Genomic DNA, 24,992 nt, shown 5'->3' on the forward strand with positions numbered 1-24,992 from the left:
TCGTGGCCTCTGGACAAACTCAGTATTTCAGTGGGACTTCTTTGTCACTTTCCCTTCTCCTTATGAGATCCTACAACACTGCGGATGTACCACAGACACTGCTCTTGGTTATAATCTCAGCAGCATCCAATGAACCAGAGACAACCAATGAACCAATACCCTTAACAACTACAGGACAGTTGATCTATGGCAGAGACTCAAAAGCTGGCAGTTTCATGTGCAGTCTCTTGAATGAATCCTGTCGTCCCAGGGATGGGGTGAGCAGTTGCATTCTCTAGCATCTGATAAAGCCTAAACATTGATGGAGATCTCTCCAACCCAAGGGCATTCCTGCTTTCCTCAGGTTGGGTAAGAGCTGAGTTATGCTGCAGCCTTTCTTTCATTAGGGCCTTGAGCACCTCAGCTTTCTCTTCCTTACCCAACTGCCTTGTTTCACGACACTTGTGGGAATGTAATATCTCTGAAAACTGCATCCAGTATGCTGTATTTTGTCAGAGTTGGCTAATGGATTTTAAAGTTATTAGGAACAGAGTGAGATATATCATCTGATGGCCAGGCAGGCACATGAACAGAGAATGCACACTTAAGGAAACAAGGTCACCTTGTCTTGATATACGTCTCTCTGACACATTTTGTAAGGAACTAATCTTAAACAAATTCTCCCAAACACCTTAATTTCCTTTTGGCTGTTTGATGCTATGTTGCTGTAGCTATATTAACTTTCAGGCAAAGAGAAACAGGAAATAAGAAATGAAGAAAATAGAAGATGAAAAGAGAACATGGCAATTTTTATCTAGCTGTTACCTGTGCTTACATAAAACCACAAATTTTGACTCACCGTGGTTTGTCCATCATCTATAATTTCCTTCTATACTAATTATTAAATGCATGCATTCTCCAAGGCTCTATAAAATACTTTTCACTGTTGTAGTACAGTAAAATATCGTAACATATCATCTGTTTGTAACAGGATTAATTACAACTGCAATTCGTACTCTCCAGATATCACATCAAAGATTTCTCTAACAGAGCACTTCATAGGAAAAATGCCTTATTTAAGGGGAGAAAAGTACATGAATGGGTGAATATAAATTGGCATCCAACCAGATGTCCTTGAGGTCCTATCACCAACACCACAAATAAAATAAAAGCAATAGCTTCTGAAATGTAAATATTCAGTGTTTTCTGCCAATCAAATCTTCTTGGGATTATTATACTGAATTTGGATGAGAGTCAGTTGAACTAATAGCAAACCTTTAATATCCAAACCAAGCAAACATGATTTTAATAAGGCACGAAAATACCAATAGGTATTCAACTAATATCCACCCTCTTTGCGCTTACAGTGTGGAGCATAGACGTGGGTCTCCAGTTCTCTCTTGCTTCACCTCTACCAGTCTTTCTGACTGTGCCAGATACACCAATTTGGCAGAGGGCTGGACTCAGACACTTGATTTGTTTTCTTCTACTAATGCGCACAGACAGGGAGAAAAATCACTTCAGAATAACCAAGATCTTGAGAAAAGTTTCTTGCTCCACTCCACAGTGATAACAGCTCTACTGTGTATTGACCACTGCGCCCTAAGGAGGTATTTCCTTTTTCTCCAGGCTTAGATGACTGTACTTTGAACTGTTAACATGTTTGCATGTCAAGGTGTTTGCTAATTGGGATACCAGGAAATGCTAAGGACAAAAGGATCATAGTATCATCTGGGAAGAGGTTAGGTTGAGGAGTAATGGAACTTCCCAGAGCTGCTACTGTTGGAAAAGGGCTACAGTGGCTGCTGAGTGTCCATCTCTATTTCAATTGTAAACCCCTTTAATTTATTACTTGACCATAAAAATAAACCAGTGGTAGGACTTGGCAGGCAAGGTTATAGCTTTGGAATGGGGTTGATGCATTCTGGATTTTTGACTGAATGATTCCTGTGACTATAAGTCACAAAAAAAGCTTGCGTTTTCTAAGCAGAAATGCAATTCTTTACTCTGAATATCCCAATTAACTCAACAAATACAGACTGATCATAAGATCAGCTTTCTCATAAGAATATCTACTGAACTAGCATTGTATGTGCACATAACTCTTTAAGCAGAATGCTCAACCTCTAACTAGCCATCGCAAAGTATTGTTCACATGCAGTCTTTCAGAGATGATAAAATTAACCTTATGAGCACAATTGCCTCCTTCTAAAATGTATAGACCAATGTGAGCAATGACTGACATCTCCATATGAGCAGAAAGGGAGGGTTGAATGAATCAATAAGAAGAAATGAGTCTTGAATTGAAATTAAATTCATGCTATGAAGTTAAAACACAGAGCTAGCTTTGTGATGATTTCTATCTGAAAAAGGAAAAGAAAAAAAAAAAAAAAAAAAAGTCAGCTGTCTTAGACCTAGGCTGAGCCTGAGCCAAAAGTTTTACATTTGGAGAGAGTGAGACTTGGAGAAAAGCCCTGAGTTCTGGCACATTGCTGTTTCTATTGTCTGTTGGTTGGAGGATTTCCACCCACCCCCCCTCGAATTCCAGGTTCCAGTATATAATCGCACAGAGCTTCATAACCGGGCTTAAAGGTTTCAGTGTTGTCCATCCATTTATTCTGTCTATACGGAGGATTTATTTCTTATTTTTTGTATACCAGCTATGTTCCTTATCATTATGGTAAGAAACCAAATGTTTGTAGCATCAGGTTGGTAGTGATGCAAAAATATTATTTCAGAAGTTTTTTTCCAAAGAAATAAGATTTTATCAGGCTTTCAGAACCTTAAAGATTACAGAGAAATGATTTTTTTCTCTGTAGCTTTGAGAACGCACTTTTCAGGAAGGTGGAAGGAAAATACATTTATGCATTTCTTAAGTAGTTAGTAGAAACTCAAAAACTCTCTACTCATATGAGCGATTTGGGCTATTTACATATCCCCTGTATTCACTGCTGTCCTACAGAAACGGAAACTCTTATAACTTTAGTTTGAAATGCTGTGATTTGTGTTTAAGAACCACATAACCTGTAAAACCTCACAAGACTCTCTACTAACAGATCTTTAAATATGCCAAAGTAGTCAAAGGACCAAACTCTTCTTCTGTGTGTAGCCTTGCTGCAGCTGACACAGTGATGTGAGTATAGGGAAGGTACAACCTAAGGCACAGTGACTGAGACACAGAAAACATTCAATTCTAGGTTTCTCAACATTTGTTTTGAGAAAGAGCAGAGATGCTCAAATTTGGTGTTTTTGTAGCAAACAGTCTCCAGACAGCTCAGTCTAATGACGACTTAATTTTACCAACATTGTTTGACTCAGAAAAAAATACAGATTGGATAATTGCTATATCAAAAAGTAAAGGCCATAACTATCACAATTACCCACATTAACTCTAATTGTTTCATAAGAGAAGCAACTGCTGTTTAGGAGACTATGAGAGCCAGAGGGAAACAAAACGGCTCAACAAAGGAAAGCTTAGAATTAATTGAGAGGGAAAACAAACCACTTGTCTTCTTTGACTGTCATTCCTGTGATAATAAAATGAAGGTCTGCAAGCGCAGAGGGTGTGCCATTGAGTAGTAAATGAAGCTTCAACCGATGATTCATAGCCAAGCCAGGGTGACCGTACCCATCTCCTTGGTTAACAGCACAAAATTAGGTTGGTTTCCTTAGTACAAATAGGCCTAAGCTACATGCAGACCAAGCCTATCACCTTTCTCAGCTGAAAATTTCAAAATCTTCAGGGATTCAGCATGGAGAAATCACTGTATGGCCTCTAAAATTAACATTGCCTAGGCTTTGTGATAGAGATGGTGCCCTTAGCGCTACCAAATCAATGCTGTTCAGGAAGATACATTATCAGTGCAATGGCTATTGGCTGATGAGCAAGGAATACCTTCTCCCTGACACTGCTGCTGGACATAATTTTATGAAGAAAAATATTATTTATAATTTAGTTGTCAGAGCTAAAAGTTATTTATAATATATGCTTGCCTTTCAGGCATTGTTCCTATAAGCACAGCTAAAGGAAATACAAACTATTAGTGCAACACTTAGAGAATACAGGTGTTTTGGTATCTCACTGATTAGAAATGCAAATTTGAGAAACAATTAACTAATGTGGTAGAAATCAACAATTTGTGTAAAGCTCTTTCATGCCTTTACTATCACAGCTGCAACAAATTCCCCAAGTAAAGCCTAAGGATGTCTGTGTCCAATTCTACTGCCCATGAAGCAAGCTCCCAGCGTCTCTGTCTAGAATACACATTAAATCTTTGTTTCACACAGAGGCAGCTAAAGCATAAATTAAAGTCAAGATTTTCCAAAATAGGTGAGTGAAGTTGGCTATGCTTTCATGACATCCAAAAGTGGTAAAACGCATGCAATCATCCTTGCTTTTCTGTGATACCAGGAACACAGTGCCTTCCACAGAAAGGTGTCAGAAGAAAGGATGCTATGCTGTTAGACCTTATCGCAGTGCTCCTGGTGCCATGATAACACTACAGAAAGAGCCTCCTGCAAACATTCCCCAGCACCTGGAGAAATAGAGATTTTTGTACGGTCTACCAGAAAATGTTAAGTCCTAAAAAGAAATGTGCAAAAATCTAAAGCCTTTGAAGAGAGGTATTTTTTATGAACAACACAACACCTGGTTCTGCACTTGCCAAACTATGTCATAGGAAACTTTCGCATTTCAGCTACCACACGAGTCAAAATGAAGACCTGGGCATCCAGTTCCAGAGAAGGCTCCAAGCCAAGGGCTCAAGTCTTGCACGCAACACTGAATAAACCCTCTGGACATCCAGGGATGGAGTCCGCTGCTCTCCCTATTCCTGATGACTGCTCCAGGCCTTGGGATCTGACTCTAAGCAAAGAGGGACTTATTTTAGTCATTGAGATTCACTAGGCTCCTAAATGCTTTGTTCATGTTTTTAAATCCCACAAATTTCATATTGCAAATCAATGGCTGTCCTGTTTAAATCCTGCAAATCTTACTCAAATAAATTATTTTTTTCCTCTGGCAGGCATTTAATTAATCTGCTTGGTTGAGTAAGGATTACTTACATGAGAAAAAGTTTGTGATATGAAGCTCATTAAACTCTTGGTTCATCAGGTGAAGGGAAAAGATCTGCACTTCGAAATGTGTCTATTCCTCTTATTAGATTTTCTTTGGCTTTTTGTTCTGTTTCAGATCATTCACTTATTTACTCTGAGCTTATTGTGCCTTCTGTCAGTGTCAATATGGCTCAGCTGGCAGCAGATGCTCCTCTAGCTTTGAGCACACTGGTGTGAAATAATGAGAATGGAATGAGAATTGATGTGAACCTTTGCCTCAAATCTGAACTGAAGCCTTAATATTTATGAAACTCTGCTTCTAATTTGTTTACCAGCTCCACAAGATATCCTCTTTTTAAAAATACAGTAGGTCTTGCAGATTAATTGGAAGCTGCCCACGCTGGAAGGGTAAGAAATAATCCACTCTTTCCAGTTTGCTAGGACCTGTTTGATAAAACATTGGGTCCTGGAGTTGTCATTCAAGGAAACACGTCCTCCCAAACCCTTTGAGGTTTGTCCATTCCCAACCCACTCAAATGCAAAGTCCCACTAATACTTGGGTTCAAGAGGAATGCTTCTGTCTCATAGCAGCCTTTTATTTACATCTGAGAATGCTCTGGAGATAAGGATGGAAGGTCTAAATTGCATACCCATTCATGTGAAAGTCAATGTCATCAGAGCAAGGAAAGGGGAAGACGCCTTGTAAAGCAGACAGCCTCTTGTGATGTGTTTCTGAATCTAGCTCTGTATGGTTTTTTAGATATGTCCCAAGGTTTTAAATGACAGAACTGTACTTCACCAATTATTATGCTTGTTTTGACCAGCTCTCCAGTGGATTTGATTTTAGAACCGTACTGCTCAATATTCACTGCTGTTTGGGCAAAATTACAAAAGTTAAAAACAATATGATACACCTGTAGCATCCACACAAAATAAAATATGAAAGGTCTTATCTGTTCAATTATTTAAACCATCCAATCTGCTGGTAAAGGCTATTATATTGGCATTATATCCAAAGGTTCCCTATTCCATTCTAAATTTCACATTCCTTTGTTAATCCTAGATTGCATAATGAAAGCAGCTCAATACAGAAATTAAGTTTCTTGATTCGATTTTTATAGAACAGATTTGTCTTCTTCCCCAGACCCTTTCTAGCTTTTCCATCCAGGAATTCAGCAGGCCTCCCTCCAAGAAGTAGCTTATATTTTAAAAAGTTGATTTCTGAAACAAACTTCAAGGACGTAACCTAAATATGACAACTATTGTGTTTAATTTCACCCTGCCTGGCTTCTGTATCACACACAATGCATATCCTGCTTTCTAGGATTTGTACGGGCTTCTTTGTTTTTGGTACCGAGAAGGCATACCGTGAGGATGACATTCATGCTCTCTGCAACCGAAGCAACAGAGTTTCCCTTGGAAACCTCTTTCAGCTGTGCTGCAGCTCCCAAGAGCAACCATAAATCCCAGAATCTTGGGGATTATGACTCACTTTTTTTCTTGCCCATTGAATCCCCATCAGTTTTGCTCATGGATGTTTTAAAAGATGCCTTTTGATTGACAACACTGCAGATACAATTTGAACTTTCAGAGTCAAGCTGGATTCTCAGTTTTCGCACCTCATGACTTGCAACAAAAGTTCTGCCAGGAAAAGGATGCTTTCAGTGGGTTTGCAAGGATGTAAATCAGCAGAAAGCAGTAAACATTTCTCTTAAGGCTGCCAAGTAGGAGCAGAACTGAATTCACTTCCTCTTAGCACTGTCGCAACTGCAGGACTACATGAAGATAAAAAGACACAAAAACGTGTTTAATAAAGTCACTCTGAGTACCCCCACACAACAGATCTATTTAGGATGCTAGCACGGTTTTGAAGGAGAGTTGTTTTGGGATCTCAACTGCCCTTTACTTCCTGTTAGCCCAGAAGCTCCCAAATTTTGTTTGCGCTAGCACTGCTGCAACAGCTAAAGCTCCCAGCCATGCCCTGGACTGTGCTTACATGGGAGCAGACGTATACAGGAACAGACGCAGGAACAAGCACACTTCTGTCTTCTCATTCAGCTTTTCTGACAGCCCACTATACCCCAAGCCCCATGCTCTCACCACAACCACATTTTTCCTGCATATCCTTAGCTGGTGTTACCCAGCACTTCGGGAGATTTCTTATCAGAGCACCAGCAGCCTCTGCAAAATGAACCCAGAAAGGAAATGTCAGTGGGACCCAGAAGCGGGACAAACCAGTAAGGCTAAGACTTTCTCAGGCTGTACTCATAGCTAGACAGCCCCCCAGCCAAACAGCCTCTCTCTGTTCTGGGCTAACTGCAGGTGACTATGTAAAAGTATGAGAAAAAGGGAATTTCATTTCAAGATTTTCTCAGCGCACTTCCCCAGCCTCAGCTGAGCTATGATTCAGGACATTTCTAAGTCAAACATGATATCATTGTATTTTGCGGTGCTTTTCTTTCAGGAATTTGCCTTTTTGAGCCCACTTACACAATATCATCCTCAGCATCCCATTGCCCTGTGTTCCCATCCTAACACATGCTGAGCGAAAAACACCTTCTGCAGATTTAATAAGCGTGATCCTTGATTAGTTTCTACGGAAGTTCTGAGGTTGTTTTCCAGTAGGTGTCCTGAAACGTTCTCCTTGTTGGTTTGGGGGAGTCCTCGGAGTCTGCCTTTGATTGCTCCAGCATCCTTGTTCAGATGTTCGTCTTCTGACAGGCTCTGGCAGCGAGCAGCAGGCTGCCGGCGAGGTGAGCCATCTCCTCGGCCAGCCAGGGAGCCAGTGCGATGAGGCAGAAGCTCTGCTGAGTCACCGTGACAAGAGCTGCTCATTAGCTCAATCTGCAGCACGAGAGGGAGCATCTCTGGGCAGGAGATGGGAAGGCAGACAGCCTTCTAGAGGGAAAGTCAAGCATAGGAGAGAGGCTGCTATTTCATAGTGGTGTTTTCTTTTAATTAAGTCATGTTCTAAGAAAGCAGGTAAATTTGGAAACATCTCATTTCTGATTTTGAGGGTTTTTTTCGTACGTATCAGGGGAAAAAAAGCAGTAATTCAAAACCCCACATAAATATTAATATCCATATTTTGCTGGCAAACTGCAAAAGAGCCAAGCCCTGGCAGGGAGCAGGCACACGTCACCCTACAGGCACCTATGCCGCCGGCACAGACAGCCCAGTCACAAACTGCAGCATTCACAGCAAATTTAGGAGAGAAAAGCAGCACTTCTCTCGTTGGCTCTGCTGAATCATAGCAACGTAACCCGTCCTCTGGTGATCTGAATACGCGCTCCAAACTGAACACGCTGAGAACCTGGCAGTGCTCTTTTTCTCACACTTTGCAACTCACGCCGTCTGCTCAAGTCCTTATCTGCTTACAACGCTTGCTTGCCAAACATGCTTTGCAACGTGACGGTGAGGAGTTGTGAGTAGCCTGAAGTCCCGGTACTCAGTATTCCTCGTGTGCTGGCGTGGGGCTGAACCACACTGCTGGAAGCTAGCTGTGTGCAATCCAGGTGCCAAACTACCTAGCTCGGGTCCAGCTTCAAGTTCTGCCAAGGGTTTTTTTTTGGTTGATGCCAGTTTTGTGCCACTGTCACCTCAGCAAGCAGTGCAATGAACTGAAAAAATGGGCCTCGGGGGCCACGTTCCCATTGCAGCCCCATTTCTGAGCTTGCTGAGTCCCAAACTTCTGCTTTGAGCAACATCCAGTCTGATTTTTTAAAACTTTCAGTCTCTTAACTTGAGGACTTTGACGTTGATTAACAAAGAGAGAGTGGATGCACTTTTAGTCTTTTATCTACTTCACCTGTATGTTATTTCTCTCACTGGACGTCGAACCTGTTCTTGTAAAAATAACAATTTCTCTGCTGATTTTTAACAGCCACTCTGTTAGGAAACCATTGCACAGGCATCTAACAGCAGGTTGGTAAGGGTCTGTGCAGCACACACTCCTGACGCATCATTTTCTCATGCTTGGGCTCCTCTTATGATGCCTCATCTTAGAAGGTGCTGAGCACCCTCAGCTCCCACCACCCGCAGTGAGGGCAGGATGCACAGCAGCACCTCTGTGGATTTCAGACACCTTGGGGATGACTTGTAGAGAAAAGCAGCGTAATAGCTTCAAGAATTTCAGCTTGCTGAATCTCTTAATAATTCTCTCATGGGAAGGCAATGCCTCCCCCCTTCTCAGCTGGAAACGGCAGGCAGTCTGTCTCCTGAAATTTGGAATCATGCTGATTCCGGCAGAAGCAAGCACCTGAACAAAACAGCTACATGCCGTCCGGCTCACAACCAACCCCAAAACCTCACAGTCAGATTTTCTGCTAACGGGCTGAGCCTGCGAGCACAGCCTGGGCCAGGCAGCAGCCATCAGGGCAGCGTTCGCAGGAGTGGTGATGCTGCACGGAGACCGAGCAAGGCTTCTCCCCGGCCAGCATCCATCCCTGCGCTGTAACACCGCTGTAAGACTGAACCAAAGCGCAGATGGTTTGCATCTGCTGAGCTGCTGGCATAATTTAAAGCTGTGTCTGTAGCTGAAGGTGTCAGAAAATGTTTATCAGTATGGGCTGGTCCTGCAGCGCCCAGGAGCCTCCAGAGAGCACGCTCCTGTCTCAGCGCTGATCCCACACCTCTCCTGTGCACTTCCCACTTTGCCTTAGGGCAGGGGGCAGCCAGGGCTGTCAGCACGATGCCTCACATCCTTGCTGTGAGGACCTTGCCCGTTTCTCCAGCACAAAGCAAAGTGTCGTGATGAAAAGAAAAACGTGCTGCAGCTGCATCTAAGACCTTATCACTGAAGAGAATGAACTATATTAAGGTATATTCGGTACTTCAGCATTCATGGTAAAAAATGATTTACACTGACATGCAAATTTAACTAGATGAAGCTTTTGATTATTTCCCCTATCTCTTGGTTTGCGCTATTTTTCTGAGGTGGTGAAATGCTCTTTGCCAGTAATTCATTATAAATGCCCCAGCCATTCCCATTTGCTGCAGCAGGTCTCTGATGCTCTGCTCAGTATTAAAATATGCACAAACTTCTCTTCTCTCCAATTCACCAAAACAATTCTTGAATGACTCTGAGAATTTAATCATGTTTCACGTTTTTTGGCCATAATCAACATGCACAATTCATACAGTATTTAATTTACGTGCAGGTAACAAACATATGACAATCTATTTATCATCAGAGGACAATGATAACTGAATGCTGTCTTAGAGTAAATTATGTGTATAATACCCCGCACATAATTTTATTGAAGTGCTCCTTATAAACCCATGCTAACTCTACTGAGTGCATCAGACAAGAAATGGCAAAATTAAGTCAGGTGCAGAAGCTCTATTAACTCAAACGTATTGGGCATTGTAACAAAGCTAACAAAGGAAGCATAAACATCTCCATGGAGTACATTTCCTAATGCCCATCCTACAAAAAGCTGAATGCCCTGAATTCCCAACAGATGAGCTGAAAGGCTGTGGGAGGGAGGGCAGACTGGATTCTGTCACACTTCCTCAGGGCAAAGGGCTGCTCGGAGACAGGGGCTCTGTCAACCTTAGCGAGCGGTCGCAGTGCAGTCCTGAGGGAGGAGATGGTAGAGCTGGTGCTTCGGACCCAACATGCAGATCCCAGGCACTGAAGGGGCTGCTTCAGGCGAGCAGTTGTGTGTCCTGGGGACTGGAGAGTTGGCAGCAGCAGAAGTGCACTGTGTCTGCCCCCATCTGCCCCCGAGGGCTTTGCTCAGCCCAGGGATGAGATGGGGAAAGGCTTTGTCCCACTGCCCCCATCCCTGGAGCACTGCTGGGGAACCAGGCATTTCAGGCAGCCCTTGTCCACACAAGGGGGAAAAGGGAAAGGCTGGGAAAGGGAAAGCCAAACTGGGGACCCCTTGAACCCACACTTTCCTCTACACCTGTCTGCCTGACCCAGCTGGGAGAAGCTATAAGCTTACTCACGTATGACACTATTAAACCAGACACTTGGGCAAATCACAGGGTGAGGTGAAAAACACACTCTCGTCACAAGCTGAGTGGCACGGGCCCTGAGACCGGCCAGAAAGATGCAATGAACAGCACATCTATTCAATTTTACTTTTTGTCATGATGTATACAGGCTAAACAAGAACACAATTACATAAGCTGAAATACTCTATAGGAGAAATATGCACCTCACAGAAAATCATTAAAAGATTTAAATGAAATAATGAAATAAACTCTGACGCGATAGTTTCTGGAAAATATGCAGATAGTTTTTCTTAGGCTATTCTTTGAAATTTCCTGTGATACGGGTTATGTTTCAACCTATGCAGAATTCAAACAGCACACTCAATTCTTTTCACCTAGTGCATATATGCCTTCCCTTTAATGAACTTCTCTCAGCTGCTGCTCTGTATCACCGTGAGCCTTTTCTGTCAAATCACAATCACTTTAATGAGAAAGCAGTAACTCTAGGATTACGTCTGACAAACAGATCCTTAAAATATTTTTCACTCTTTTGTGCAAGACAATGAAAAAAAAGAAAAAAAAAACACAAGAAATTCATAGGGTATGAAGCCAGAAAAACCTCAAGCTTAGCATATATTGTGGTCTTCTGAAAGATTTTCTTTCTATGAACATTTTTTCTTTCTATGAACAACCACATAAGATAAAATAAAAGCCATCCTAAAATACAAAAGGGCGTGATTCATTAAAGTGGTTACGTAAGGTGACAGTGCCATAACACCGTTTAAGTCACCTTACAACAGCATGACAGTGGTGTAAGGAGGGGTAAATTAAAACCTGTGCTTTCATTTTCAAGGGATGCCCAAGTATCAAACAGCAGGAAGGGTTACGGCTTCAATAGCTCCCAAGGTCCCAACAAGGAAAATCATAAGGGTGAGTTCAACTTGGGAGATGTAGCCAACACAGTTCCCCTTGACTTTGGCAGGAAAAACGCTAGAGAAAAAAAAAATTGAAATGGGATGTTATTCTATGATATGAAGGCACGTTTTCCAGCCAGTGTGGAGGGGAGGCATGCACTGCTTGGAGCGGCATGAGCAGTCACGCGGCCAAGGTCACTTCCCTTCTCTGTACTCACAGAATTGTAATGCATCTCTTATATATGTATTTTAATATATATACATAAATATATATATGTGTGTGTGTGTATATATATTTTTCTTAGCTGAGTTGCTGTCTTGTCCCTGAGGAGCTTTTATCATTACATTAAAGATCTTATTTTTGCTCTGACAGACGCCGCAAACTATCTATGAAACCTGGCAGCCAACTACAGATATCTGTTCTCTGCAGATTTATTATACTTCAGTGATCCCCTCATGGAGCAAATTCACCTCGTTCTTGAGTATAGTCACTGGATCAGAAGTAAGCCACACTGCAGATTGCCTTTGAGGACAGACACCTGAATCACTGTCCTGAGACTGCCGGGGGAAAGGGGCGAGGCCAAAGGCAGAACTCATCAAATTGGCCAACTGCATCCACAGATATTCTCTATCTGCCACCAACTGTAATGCATCGTGGCCAGGACATATTTTCTACATATGCAAGATACCCAGAATCACCTCAGTCAATTCTGTTGCTGCACAGTTCAAAACTAAAAAAAAATATACAAGGAACAGAGCACAAGAATTCACTACAATCTGTCAAAGGAAAAGGAGCTGTGATTTAGCAATGTGGTTTAGTGCAAGATACACATGGAAACGGGACACCTGGTATATCAGTCCTGATGCCTACGTTTTCCTGGGTGAGTATGGGAAAGCACTTAGCTGAGCCTCCGTTTATCCTCGGTAAGCCGGATGACTTATTTACCTATCTACCAGTGGGGTAATTGCCAGGGACTTAATGGCCTCTTTATCAAGCGCAGTGTTTTGGAGGTGTTTCAGGCTGAAAGGCACTATTGAGAGCGAGGCACAGACAGTGGCACAGGGCAAGGAACAGGCACAGCATGTTAGCGGGGTGTTTTTCAAGTCGTTTGCCAAACGAATCTGTAACCTCCTGAAGGAAACCTTGCAGACACAAACACAACTGAAGCTTTAGAGTTGCAATAAAACTGAAAGCATGCGATCATGACATAGACCGCAGTATCGTCTCTCCCTATTACATTGTATCATCAATGCTAATTTGATTTCTCTCTGAAAACGGTGCAACTATCCATTATAGTTATCCACAATTGTAGTCCCTTTCTATTTTTCCCTGTGTTCTTGCTTCAAGAGTTTGTCAGTGTTTTATGGGAGTTTTGCTGCTGATCAATCCCGTGTTGCCATCTGCCTGCTCCTGACAAATCCCGTTCAGGAACACCTCCCTGTAGGGGCTTGGAAAGCCTCAGGATGTGTAGACGGATGTCATTTACTTGAGCTGATCTTTTCCCCAGGCTCCCTGTTGGCATCCCTTGAACAGGTGAGTGTTCAGCTGGTATAAATCAGCTGAGCTCTCTTGGGACTCATTTACATCAACCAAGAATCCAGCCCAAAATATAGAGCTAATTTCTCAGGTAACAGACTGTCAGGCTGTATGCCTTGCTGAAAAGACCATTATCAGCAAAGGAAGGGCTAGAACCACTTAAAACGTGGTGCTGGAACTGCAATTCTGGCAACCTGTTCACATAGCAGGTGAAGGAGGCAGCAGAGGCTCCTCACCAGCCCCTGTCCATTCCCAGGGACATCAACAGAGCTGCGAGCTAGGTTTTGCCTTTCAAGCCAAGAGAGTGCCTAGCAATTATTGTAAAATAATAATTAAAAAAAAAAAAAACACAAAACACAACAGAAAGTCACCAGGTGATAAAACGAAGATTACTGAGAATTTGAGTGGAAGCTTTATTTGGAAAAGTAGTTTCACATTAAATGAATGCCTGTCTTTGTGAAAGAGCATTTAAAAATATGAGTTTGGGACACAGTAACACTACAGTTGTCTTATTAGGGCCTTGCCAAGCCTATCAGGTTCAAGAAGAATATATGAATAAATACAGGAAAATATAGGTGCCCAATAAAGAAACAAGAACGACCATTATTAATACGGGGAAAATAGAGGGATGTCACCAGCTAATTTTGCAATAGCATTAAGTTCACAGATAATAAAGGATTCAGTGAAGACACCGTTCATGGTAACATATGAGAACACAAAAAGAACTACCTCTAACCAATGCAAATATCAACAACGACAACCCAAATGAGTCTCTGAGGTCAGCCTAAGGTGCCTACATGCTCATCAAACTAAAAGCTGGACTTCATCAAAAAAAGTGTTACATTCTGCTACAACCTCCGCACATCTAGGGATACTAGAAGTGATGGTCCCTTTGTCTTTATGTCTCAAAGTGAGGAGTTACTACTGCATTGTAGGTCTGAATTTGTCTGTATCCCATTTTCTTCATAATGGCAAATTTTTTTTATCTTTGCAAAAATAGATCTGACTCTTCCAGCATATATCTTGCAAAGAAAGATCTGCTCTACTCAAACCCAGCACATTCACTGTGCACAACGACAGAATTTCACTTTATTGTACAAATCACTCTGTCCTACCCCAACCCACAATTCAAGAGGTAACATTCACAGAGGCAGGACGGAGCCGGCAGAAGCCCGCACGGCACAGAGCGCTATCGGTGAGGGGGCAACCAGAAAGAAGCACGGCTGAGGATGCTAATGTAAATGAGAGCACACAGTGCAGTCAAAGGTACATTTGCAGTGCAAATGTAAATGGTACTGCGCAGTCAAAGGACCGTGACTACACAGGATTAAGGGGGCTTTGCATGATCTGGCTGTGTGGCTACAGCCCCACAAACGGATCTGTGGATTAACCACGTTGAGCAAATAGCCAGAGCAAAAAGGGAAGTGGAGGATGATGCCGCTCACTGAAATTTTACTTTGTCCCAAAGCATATCCACCTCTAATTTGCTTTTGCAGATACAAGAGGAAAAATACGCAAAGCTTGCCCCTTGTCCCAGCTGTCAGGATTCCAAAACAAATGAGAGATTTGAATACGTTTATTTAATTGTTATCAGTATTAAAGGCACCTTAAGGGAATTGTTCTTAAAAGAGAATAATTTGTGGCAGAAAAATAAATTACATTTTCTTCTATTTCCTTCCCTGGGAAAAATCTATTAAGACTTTATAATTAAAACACCTAAACATGGTTCGGCTAAATGTTTTTAATTGAAAAATGGTCTATTTTTAAAAACATCTTTTTTTTTTTATTCATGAAAATAGTGTTTGCTCTCTTGAGAAACGTCAAGGAAAATTATTAACTGACATTCTTGATCAAAACTGCTAAATGAAACATTTCTTTACCTGTGCAGAATCTTGAAGCCCTAAGACTTTAACACTTAATTCCATTTCTATTTGAAAACTCTGGCCAAACAAAAAAAAATTACTTTCTCTAATCCCCTTTAATAACAGCAATAGAGATTATTTTGGAAGATATAAAACATGTTCAGGCATGTGTGTGATTCACCAAGTTGTCCTTTTTCCTCTCTACCCCCCACAGATTAATCAATCCCCAGTGACCAAGGGAGAGCCTCATGTCTGTTTTTGTGGGTTTTGTTCTTTTTAAAAAATTATTATTTATTTATTTATTTCACACTTCAGGATCATTAGTTTGGATCAAAGGCACCACAATTTGATTCCATACATTTGCATGTATTTATAATGAAAAAAAAAAAAAAAGCTAAACCAGAATATCACCACTTCATTTAATTCACTGTCAAATCCTATCACTATAGGTTATAATTGGATTCTTTGGAACAACAACTTATTCATTTATAAAGATCTTATCAGCATTTAAGTGAGAGCAAAAATTCATATGTTTACTTACTGATGTGTATAGGTATCCTTCACTGTTCATTGCCAGATACAATTTTGTTTGAACCCCCTGAATCGCCACCACTCGTAAACCCACAGGTATGAGGTTAAACAAAGCTAGGAGAGAAAGCATATGGAAAGCAAAATTAATCCTTTAAAGTATGCAGATTAGATAGAGAATTAAGCCGTAATTACTAGAACCAAATAAAACATGTCCATTCATGCATATATTAATTTCTGTGAGCGCTACAGAACAATACTGCTACTTGGTCTTATATAGACATGTCTACCAATAGCTCAGAAATTACCTACAGAGGATGATCAGCATATTTGTCCCCTCCTGAAGATGGTAAATTGGATGTACTGAGAGATGAAATAACTCATCTGCCTCATGAGCAGAACTCAGATTCTGCTGGAATTGAACAAAATTTAATTTTATTTAATCTAATTTAATTGAATTTAATTTTTTCTGGTAATAAATGGGGGGGGGGGAAGACACCCCAAATTTTTCAAGATGATCTTTTTTTTTTTTTCTTAAATTAAGATCAAATTCTGTAAATGTTTTTTGAACAAAAAGGAGAAGCAAGGCGAAACTCAGAAAAGTTAAAACCCTTCATTAACATCCCAAAACGCCTTGGTTTAGTTTGGTCTTTTTGAGAGGAGAATGGTTTTGAATAAACAGGGATAAATAACCTCAAAATTCAACGAAATGATAGAATATTCTTTAGATCAAGCCCTCAATCTGTCTCTTCAAAGTTGAGCTGCTTTGAGTGTTCTGCTCACATTTATGCTTGTATACACACTAATAGTGGCAGTATTTATAAGCAGAGAAACCTCTCTTCAAAAAAAAAAGAAAAAAAATATACTGGTTTGTAAAGTGGCAAATTAATAAAATAAGCAAAGTTCTACAAATGCTTAGATTCTTAACTGCGTTAAAAGTGAACACAAGTAATAATGAGTTGAATATTGTGTTCTGTGTTTCATATGGTGGTCACGGCACCGAGCCTGCCGGCGTTCAAGCAGCGTTTGGACGGTGCTCTCAGACATAGGGTCTGATTTTTGTGTGGTCCTGCGCAGACCCAGGAGTTGGACTCGATGAGCTTGGTGGGTCCCTTCCAACTCGTGATGTTCTATGACATGTAGGATTAAAATAAAAAGGAGAAGTTAAGAAAAATTTCAAGGACTGTTATCAGAACCCAAAACATCTCCTTCCAGACTGCCGTGTAAGTGCAGAGGTAGGGTGAAGCAATGCCAAACTGGCTCTTATTTCCAATGGTCTATTATTTGCCTATAGAACTCCAGCCTGCTTCAGGCTGAACTTTGGTATTTAAGGGCACTACATGAAGCCAATTTAAAATTGAATTATGAATTTGAAATATTTTTATTATTTTCCAAAAGAATTATGACCCATTATAAATACTTTTTTCAGCCTGGCAACCCTGATAATTGTCATATTTAATTAAAAGAAAATTCATAGCCTGCCCGTGTTTAGTACAGATCCTTAATTCTGGGTGTGGGGTTGTCAAAAATGTATCAAAACAGGAAAGCACAAATATATGCATGTCCTACCTCGATAAAGGCATAGCCAGAAGTTAATGCTGTGCCCTGGGAATGAAGAGCTAATTTCTGGTGAAAACACTCTCTGCTCAGTCAACCAGCTGGACCTCCCTGTGCTGCCCTGGGTTTACCGGAGAATCTCAGCCCCACGGGGCAGTGAAGATGGGGTGCCATGGTGAAAAAGGGGTACCACGGGCCCCTGGAGGACGGAGCCTGCCTGGCTGTCCTGGCACACGACAAACTACGGTTGCTCTGCTCTGAGCTCAGGGCGCCTTTGAGCACTGAATTTCCTACTCTCTGCTTTTTCTACAATGGTTATACGTAGCAGACCAGGTGGAAATATGCAGAACTAATAAATGCGGGAGATCTTAAAGACACATCTACATTTTCCTTTCCCCTTCATATACACAAATGTACATGCAGACACACTTAGGCACACAGCCCCTACTCACACTCGCCTGCAAGCACAAAATCAGCAGAAATGGCTCTCTCTTCACTAAAACAAAATCTCTTAGTTCTGTGCAGTTTTTAGCAAACAAAATGTAGACTTTCACTAAGGAAAATGCTCGGCTATGGATTTCTCATTCTTTCTATCAAATGCTTGAATTTATCTGTGGGAGAAAATATTCCATCTGACTCAGAGAACACTCCCTAGGAGAGCCCAGTTTTGCAGTTCAACCCTCAACAAGCAGCATCTGATCTCCATTTATGCAGGAGAGCACAACTTAAAGCTCAGTATCCACACAGAACCTGGAGATCTCTTTAAAGATGCTCTTTTAAATGGTGTTTTGATGAGTAGGACAAGCAAGGGTATAAGTATGGGCTGTACTGCAAATAGTGCTACCAACCTGCCAGTAGATCAGCTGAGGACAGGGCAAAGCCTAGGTCAGTCAAGAAGATAGAGCTTGCAGCCACAAGGCACCAAGATAGGCTTTACTGAGCAATTCTTGGCTGTGCTGCGCTTGGCAAAGTGAGCAGAGACAGGATGCTGAGCGAGGGCTGTGCTGGGGGACTTGCTGCGCCGGGTGCTCAGCTGCTCTCCTCCGCAGCTGAGCATGTTTTCCTGCCATAAACGTACGTGCTCTATTTTGAGGCAAGGCGAGGGGTGGGCACGCTCAGAAGCTGGTGTAGATGCTGGTGGGATTGGCAGCTGCTAGGGCACAGACTATGGGAAGTTGCAAAAACGGCTGCTGGGGGAGTAACGCTGTCTCTGCATCATGGCCAAGAGCAGAGCTGCGCAGCATCCTTCTCCATGAGCACCCACCGCCACAGGCAACAGGCATGAGAATCTACCACGTTTCTAGTAGTTGACCCTCATGGGGGTGGATAGGACGGAAAGAGGGGCAACAAAACCATGGGAAAATAAATTGGTTGCTACTATGATCAGTTTGCATTAGCATGAAACAATGCAGTTATGCGCATCCTAGCCTTTTCCTATTACATTTGCATTGTGCAAAATAATGACATAATATCCATCGTAATGAAAAACGTGGTGATGCCTAAGGGAGAGATGATCTTTGCTACGGCCATTGTGCAATACAAGCTGACAGAGAATTAGAGCTGCAAAATAGAGGCAGTGGGTCACAGCTGGATTTATTAACATATACATTGCTGTGACATCTGCGTCGTCCTTGGCTTGGCCACCTGGACTTTCATATACCTTCAGCAGGGTGTTGCTTCCTATATTTCCCTACTATATAAGTCCTCAAATCTCTTTGTCTTGCCAAAATTGGGGAATAAATTCTGCCTTGATTTAAAACCTTACCCTATTTAACACGTTAAATGAGGCAGAATCTGGTTCTCAGCCAGGAAATCCCTTCCACGAGGCACTACCTCAAATTACATGGACTCTTGGCTAAAAATGAGGTCTGGTGAGCTCTACAGCTCCTCGCCCCTGTTTCACTTCTTGCCTACACTGTGCTCCAAAATCTGAGCTTTCTTTTAAACTCCTTGCAGTTGTGGATGCGACCTTGTTTGTGTGAAACAGTGGGTTTGCAGAGATCGAAATAATTGCTTGCAAGTCAGGAGCCAAAGGACACCCTCAGGCAAACTTCCCACTAGCTCTCAGTAGCAAATGATGGCGAAGGTGGACTCCTGGGCCCAGGCCGTCCGGAGCCTGAAACAGGGGACACGAGCTCTCCCTATCCCTGCAATGAATGCGTAAGGCAAATGCTGACATTGAAACAAGGAGACCAGGCAGACTATCGCTTTAGTTTGCTCTAAAAGTTGCAGTTGCAGAGCCCCAACGCTGTGCAGCCACTTTGCTGGCCACAGCTGAATTTGAGGATGTACGCCTTGTTAAGGGGAGTTTTAATTATCTCACTACAGTGCAAAGCAAATGGTCATAGAGCAAATGTTTGGTGAAGACGACAAAAGAGAATGGCAATGACATTCTTTAGGGATACAAAGAAGAAGAGAACGAAGCAGAGCAGGGGTCCTCTTCGACGTGGAAGAGGCTACAGCTTCTGTGGCTCTCCTGTGGTGCACAGAGATGGGGCACAGGAGAGATCTCTCTCCAGAAATCAGAAGAAATTATTTTAGAGGGCCTGATCCACCTAATATTCACTTGAGCAAGGATTTAGGGGAAGCCCATTATGTGGTCTCTGATCCCCAGCAAAAATCAGTCTCTCTTAAAAATGTCACTGAAAAAATGTTGCCATTAGAATAAGTTCAGGACTACAGGACATTCAGGTCTATACATTTATCTTACAAAAAAAAAGAGGAATATATGCAAAAGCATGTGTTTTTTAATGACAAAAACTCTCCTACGTTTGAACACTTGGATATTGCAGCCCAGCTGCCACCATTTCTGGGCACCATCATGTTTAAGTGCTCAGCATTTTGGAAGGCTGGTGTCCAGAAACCAGAGTTTTATATGATTTGCTTTGTAATCTGTCAAGTTATGGTAAATCTAAGGACACAATGAAAATAAAAATATCTTAGAACTACACACATCCATATGAATGTCAAAAGGACAGGTTGCCATAAATTTTATCACATTTAGAGTGTTAGAATCCCTACGAGAGGAATTCCAAGTAAAATATTTGAATGAAAAACCCCTCCAAAAATAAGATGTAATTTCACATATTTGCTCTGGTACATTAGAAGTTTATAACAATATCATGCACTGATGGAGAAAGTCAGGTTTGCCTATATTTTCTTCTTTTCATTTTTATTTTTAAAGATGATTACCGAATTACCCTGAAATCCTGAACCATCTGTACTGATCAGAAGAGTTTTAAAATCATAAATATCAAATAATTCACTTGGAAGAAAATCAGTATTTATGATCCATAAGGGTCACTCTTAGTGTACATTTTGTGCCTACACAGAGGAGAACTCAGTAAAATGGCAGAATCCTCTCAGCACTGCACCGATCTGGTCTTTGTGCCACCTTCTCCGTGAGCGAGGACCTGGAGCCAGACCTCGGGTGTCCCTACGGACGCTATGCTTGCGCTCTGCCCTAGGGCCAAGCACCTTCAGTGGCTGCAGAGGAGCCCTCCCGCAGCGTAAGAGGTTCCTTCTGTCACTCAGAAGCAAATACAGGGATGTAAAAGGATTAAAGAGGGCGCGTGAACAAGTGATCGGACAGGTAAGATACGGTACTTCCTACTGCATCCAGCACTTACCCGGCCATATTCAAGGGCACTATAAGAATGAAATGATGCTTCTCCAGCAAGTGCTTTTCATATTAAAAAGATATCATTTAAATCAGTACTTTTTAGTAATTAAAGATGTTTGTAAAAAGGAAGGTCTGCCTGTTTATTCCCTGGTTTGTCGATCAAGTGGCCTGAAATACCTTCTCAAACTCCTTTTCCTCCTAACTTCTTCTTTCAGAATGGAAACTTAGTTTAAGCTAAACAGTAAAGATGTGTGAAACATTTAAACGTTTTATTTAAACACATAAAATCTACTCTCTAGTCATCTTTTCCTGTTTTCTATTAATTGTTAAAATTGTTAAATAAATAGATAGATAGAAATCCATAGCTTTTTTTTTTTTTTTCCTCAGAAAAGCCAGGGGAAAACTGGTTGGAAGCTGAAGGTATAATTAAGTTTAGAAGGGGTAAAAAAAATAATAATAGAGAAATGTGAACTTTAAAATGATGATGAACTCACATTATGTGAGATAACACAGCTCTGTTTGAATGAATGCCTGCTTCAGAGTGGAGATAGCGTTATTCTATTTCAGGCACTCTGAGTAGGCGAGCAAATTTTCCCAGTTGAAAAAAAAAATCTAATAAAATCCAAAGGACAGCAACGAACTTCTCTAGATTACCATGGAGATAACATTTGCTTTGTTTGTCATATGTGTCATCATTACTTTCTCTAGTTCATTATTTCTATAAGTGATTTTTATTTGCATTTCTGTCAGACCCAGTAAGTCTGAAAGACTTGTGCGTTGTGAGCACAGCGTTAATGCTGCTTCCACTCACTCAGTCATTCTAGGACAACACGTTTTGATGGACCTATGTGGGAAGAATAAGACACCACAATTCACAAACACACCAGTTATTCTCATGTCACTTACTATAACTACTGTCCTCCTCTTTAGTTCCATCAATTGTTCCATCTGCTTGCAACTGCAAGTGGTATCCTTGCCTGCTGTATAGCTTTGTTACTATACCTTTAAGCTGAGGCTCTGTAAAAAAAACAATAGTGAAATTAATGTGGGAAATCCTGATGTGCCATTCCAACCGAGCAGGAAGCTAAAAAGAAATCTCCTGGTTTCTTCTCAAGGCTGAGATATGAAAAAAGATCGAAAACAAAAACAGGGCAACCAGCTTTGCAGCGCTTTTCATTAGGGTGAGATCAAATCCGTGCCTATAAAATAAATTGCCAAAATGATTAAATGCCACTTTCTATTGTAATGTAGGCACCACATTAAAATCTACTTCCAGTGAATACAAATTCCAACAGTGTGCTGCTTGGCCTCAGGAGTTCAGCCCTATCTCATTTAAGATTAGAAATGAGTTGGCAAAGAGTGCATTCTGCTTTTTAAAAAGGTGTGATTTCTTAAATGGAGAGTAAAAAGAGGACTACTATGATAGCACTAATAAGAGCTGTAGTGACAGCTGAGAGCCTAAATATATAGTAGCAAACGTTTACCACAGGAACTGCTGCAGCTCTAATAAACAAACCCCCAGTCCTCACTGCTCCAAAGAGTACAGAGCATCCAAAGTGATAAACTACTCAATGAACATATGGAAAATGGAGGGGGGAACCCTGAAATCCAGCAATGTGTGGAGCTGCAAAATAAATATTACCATAAGGATTGAGGTAATTACCTCATCAGCTAGAAGAAGAAAGATCAAAACAACACATACTTTGGATAGATTTTTTTTTTCATAACAATTCTCATATTCACAGTTAGAAAGTAAAATATCTCAAATGGTTTCAGATCGTTCTAGACCAAACCAGGATTCACTGTCAAGATTTAAAACATCTAGGTAATGCACCAGGAGTAATTGGGGGGGGGGGGGGGGGGGGGAGGGGAGAGAAAAAAAGGTCTACTGCCACTGAATCCCAATGACATCTGCATTGTAGTCATTTCACACAATTATGCTTATCAGGAGGTGATGCATTCTCTGCATCTCTGCAGCTCACTCAACAACAATTTACTTAATTCAGAGATTGGGAAGATATCACGTATCACGTCCAACTTCCAATGTCTGAATAAGACTCGTGTTTGTAATCACAGATATTAGGGAGCTCTGTTACTGTTCTTCATTTTAGTAGGAGCTGAAGGGAAAAGCTTATAATAGTTTACAAAAGTATATTACTTCCTATTAGCCACCTTTAATAAGGGTACCGATGGATGTAGAATTCTTATTTACCAACTAATCTTACAGAAAATTCATGCAACCACAACTTTGGCTTCTTAACCATCTGAAAACTGTTTGTCAACTGCAAGCAAGGCACGTCTTCAGTGGCTGGTGAGAAAGGCAGACAGGTTAAGTGGCTAACGGCATCAATGTTTCAGCACAGCAAAGCGATAGCAACACTACCAGAGGGTTTTGCTCCTCCCATGTACAAAAAAAAAACCAACGCTCAGATCAGGGACTGAGCCTTCATGTCTGGTCTTTTGCACCTCTGACACAGAGAGGATCGTGTCTGCAGGCAGCTGCATCTATGAGATCCCTAGAAAGGAACAGGGCACTGAGGCAAAACTCTGGAAGGCATCAGCAAAAGCAAAAAGCTTCTTCTGCAATCAGCAAATAAAGCAAGGCACTGGCATTCGGCAAAGCAGGAAGACAAAAACAGAGCTCTAGACTGCCAAGTTATTCAACATACAGCTAAAGGAGGTGTGTGTGTGGGGGAACTTCCCCTGCTAAAATCTCCCCCACAAATAAATCACGTGTGTTTGTATACGTATAGGCGTAACGGAGAGACAGACTACTGAACTGCCACTGCTACTGTGTGGGTGCACGCAGGTGTGCAAGTGAGGCAGGAAGCCATGGTGCGCGCTACCCAAATAAATCAGATGAACACAATCAGGGAGAGGACTAGCGTACGGTACCCATGCCTATCGCATCATACAAGCCAGGGGTGACCTGTAAGTTCATTTTACCAGCCCTGAGACATTGATCTCCCTTTCCCCACAACAGATGCACACCCCAATTTGCATTAAATAAAACAAAACAACCCCCCAAACACATAACCCTTGCCAACCTGGTCGCCTTCTTCGCCTTTTCTTGGAGCCAAAGAGTTTGACCCTGGAAAACACATTCAACTTGTTCTTGTCGCAGCTTCCCTTGCTCTTGCTGGGGCTGTTGACACACTTACAGGCATTGGACTTCTCCCGCTCCCTGGCTTGTCTCTTCTGGCGGATCAGGGAGCTGGCGATGGCTGCAGCCATGGCCGCCACCGCCCCGGCGCCACCGGCGGGTCAGGCACGCAGGGTCTGCTGGCCGGCCACGGGTGCCACGGCCAGCATGCTGCTCGGCTGTCCCCAGTGCCGGGGCCGCTGCTGGGTGTCTTGGCCAATGCCACCCACCTCCAGCCGGCTTGGAGCCTGGGAGGCACCAGCGCCTCGGGTCGGGATGCAACAGTTTAGGTCAAAATGGTTTTGTCGGCTGGGATTTTCCCCTTTCGATTTTCTGGTGCCTTTTTTTTTTTTTTTATTCCTCCCAACTTCTGACAGAGGAAAGTTTGCAGGCAGAGGTGAGCGCTTCTACGGAGATCAAACAGGCGATTTGCAAGACATCCCTCCGAGCTTCTCCAGACGCGCTATTCACATGCGGACACGGCACATCCACTCGGTGCAAGATCATTGCATCTCTCCTAGCCCCAATTTCTCCAGTTAACTTTTCTCCCCACCCAGCCCCTCCCCATTCAAATCCCAGCAAACACCTGTTAGACTCCAAGCAGGGTCTGTCCTGTTGCAGGGGTTTTCTGGATCCTTTTTCCTCCTCTCCCTCTCAAAGAAGAGATCCGAAGCAAGCGGTGATGGAGACACCGGGAGGAGGTGCTGATGCCTTGGAGCCTTGGCTGCTTGCTGCCGAATGCCTCGGGAAGCCTCTTCTCCTCCGCTCCTTACAGGTGCCGCTGCCAGCGCAGCCTCCCCTCCACGGATGCTTTCGGCTTTTGCACTGCAACACTTGTCACCAGGCGGTAAAC

At 42.2% G+C, this 24,992-nt stretch overlaps 1 protein-coding gene across 12 annotated transcripts in view; it reads right to left on the reverse strand.

Annotated features, from left to right (window-relative positions):
• Positions 1-24,992, reverse strand: part of FGF13 (fibroblast growth factor 13) — a 297,718-nt gene that overhangs the window by 35,806 nt on the left and 236,920 nt on the right. For 11 of the 12 annotated variants that reach the window (XM_083796736.1, XM_083796730.1, XM_083796734.1 and 8 more), the window contains 2 exons: positions 21,904-22,014; positions 15,832-15,935 (listed from right to left, as the gene is read on the reverse strand). In XM_083796736.1, the coding sequence (XP_083652862.1) occupies positions 15,832-15,935; positions 21,904-22,014 (215 nt within the window). Of the gene's footprint in view, positions 1-15,831; positions 15,936-21,903; positions 22,015-24,044; positions 24,702-24,992 lie in introns of those variants that run through there. The other variant, XM_083796735.1, reaches the window with a different exon arrangement.

The sequence above is a fragment of the Anser anser genome, assembly GCF_964211835.1.
Source record: "Anser anser genome assembly, chromosome: 13".
Taxonomy (NCBI): Eukaryota; Metazoa; Chordata; class Aves; order Anseriformes; family Anatidae; genus Anser; species Anser anser.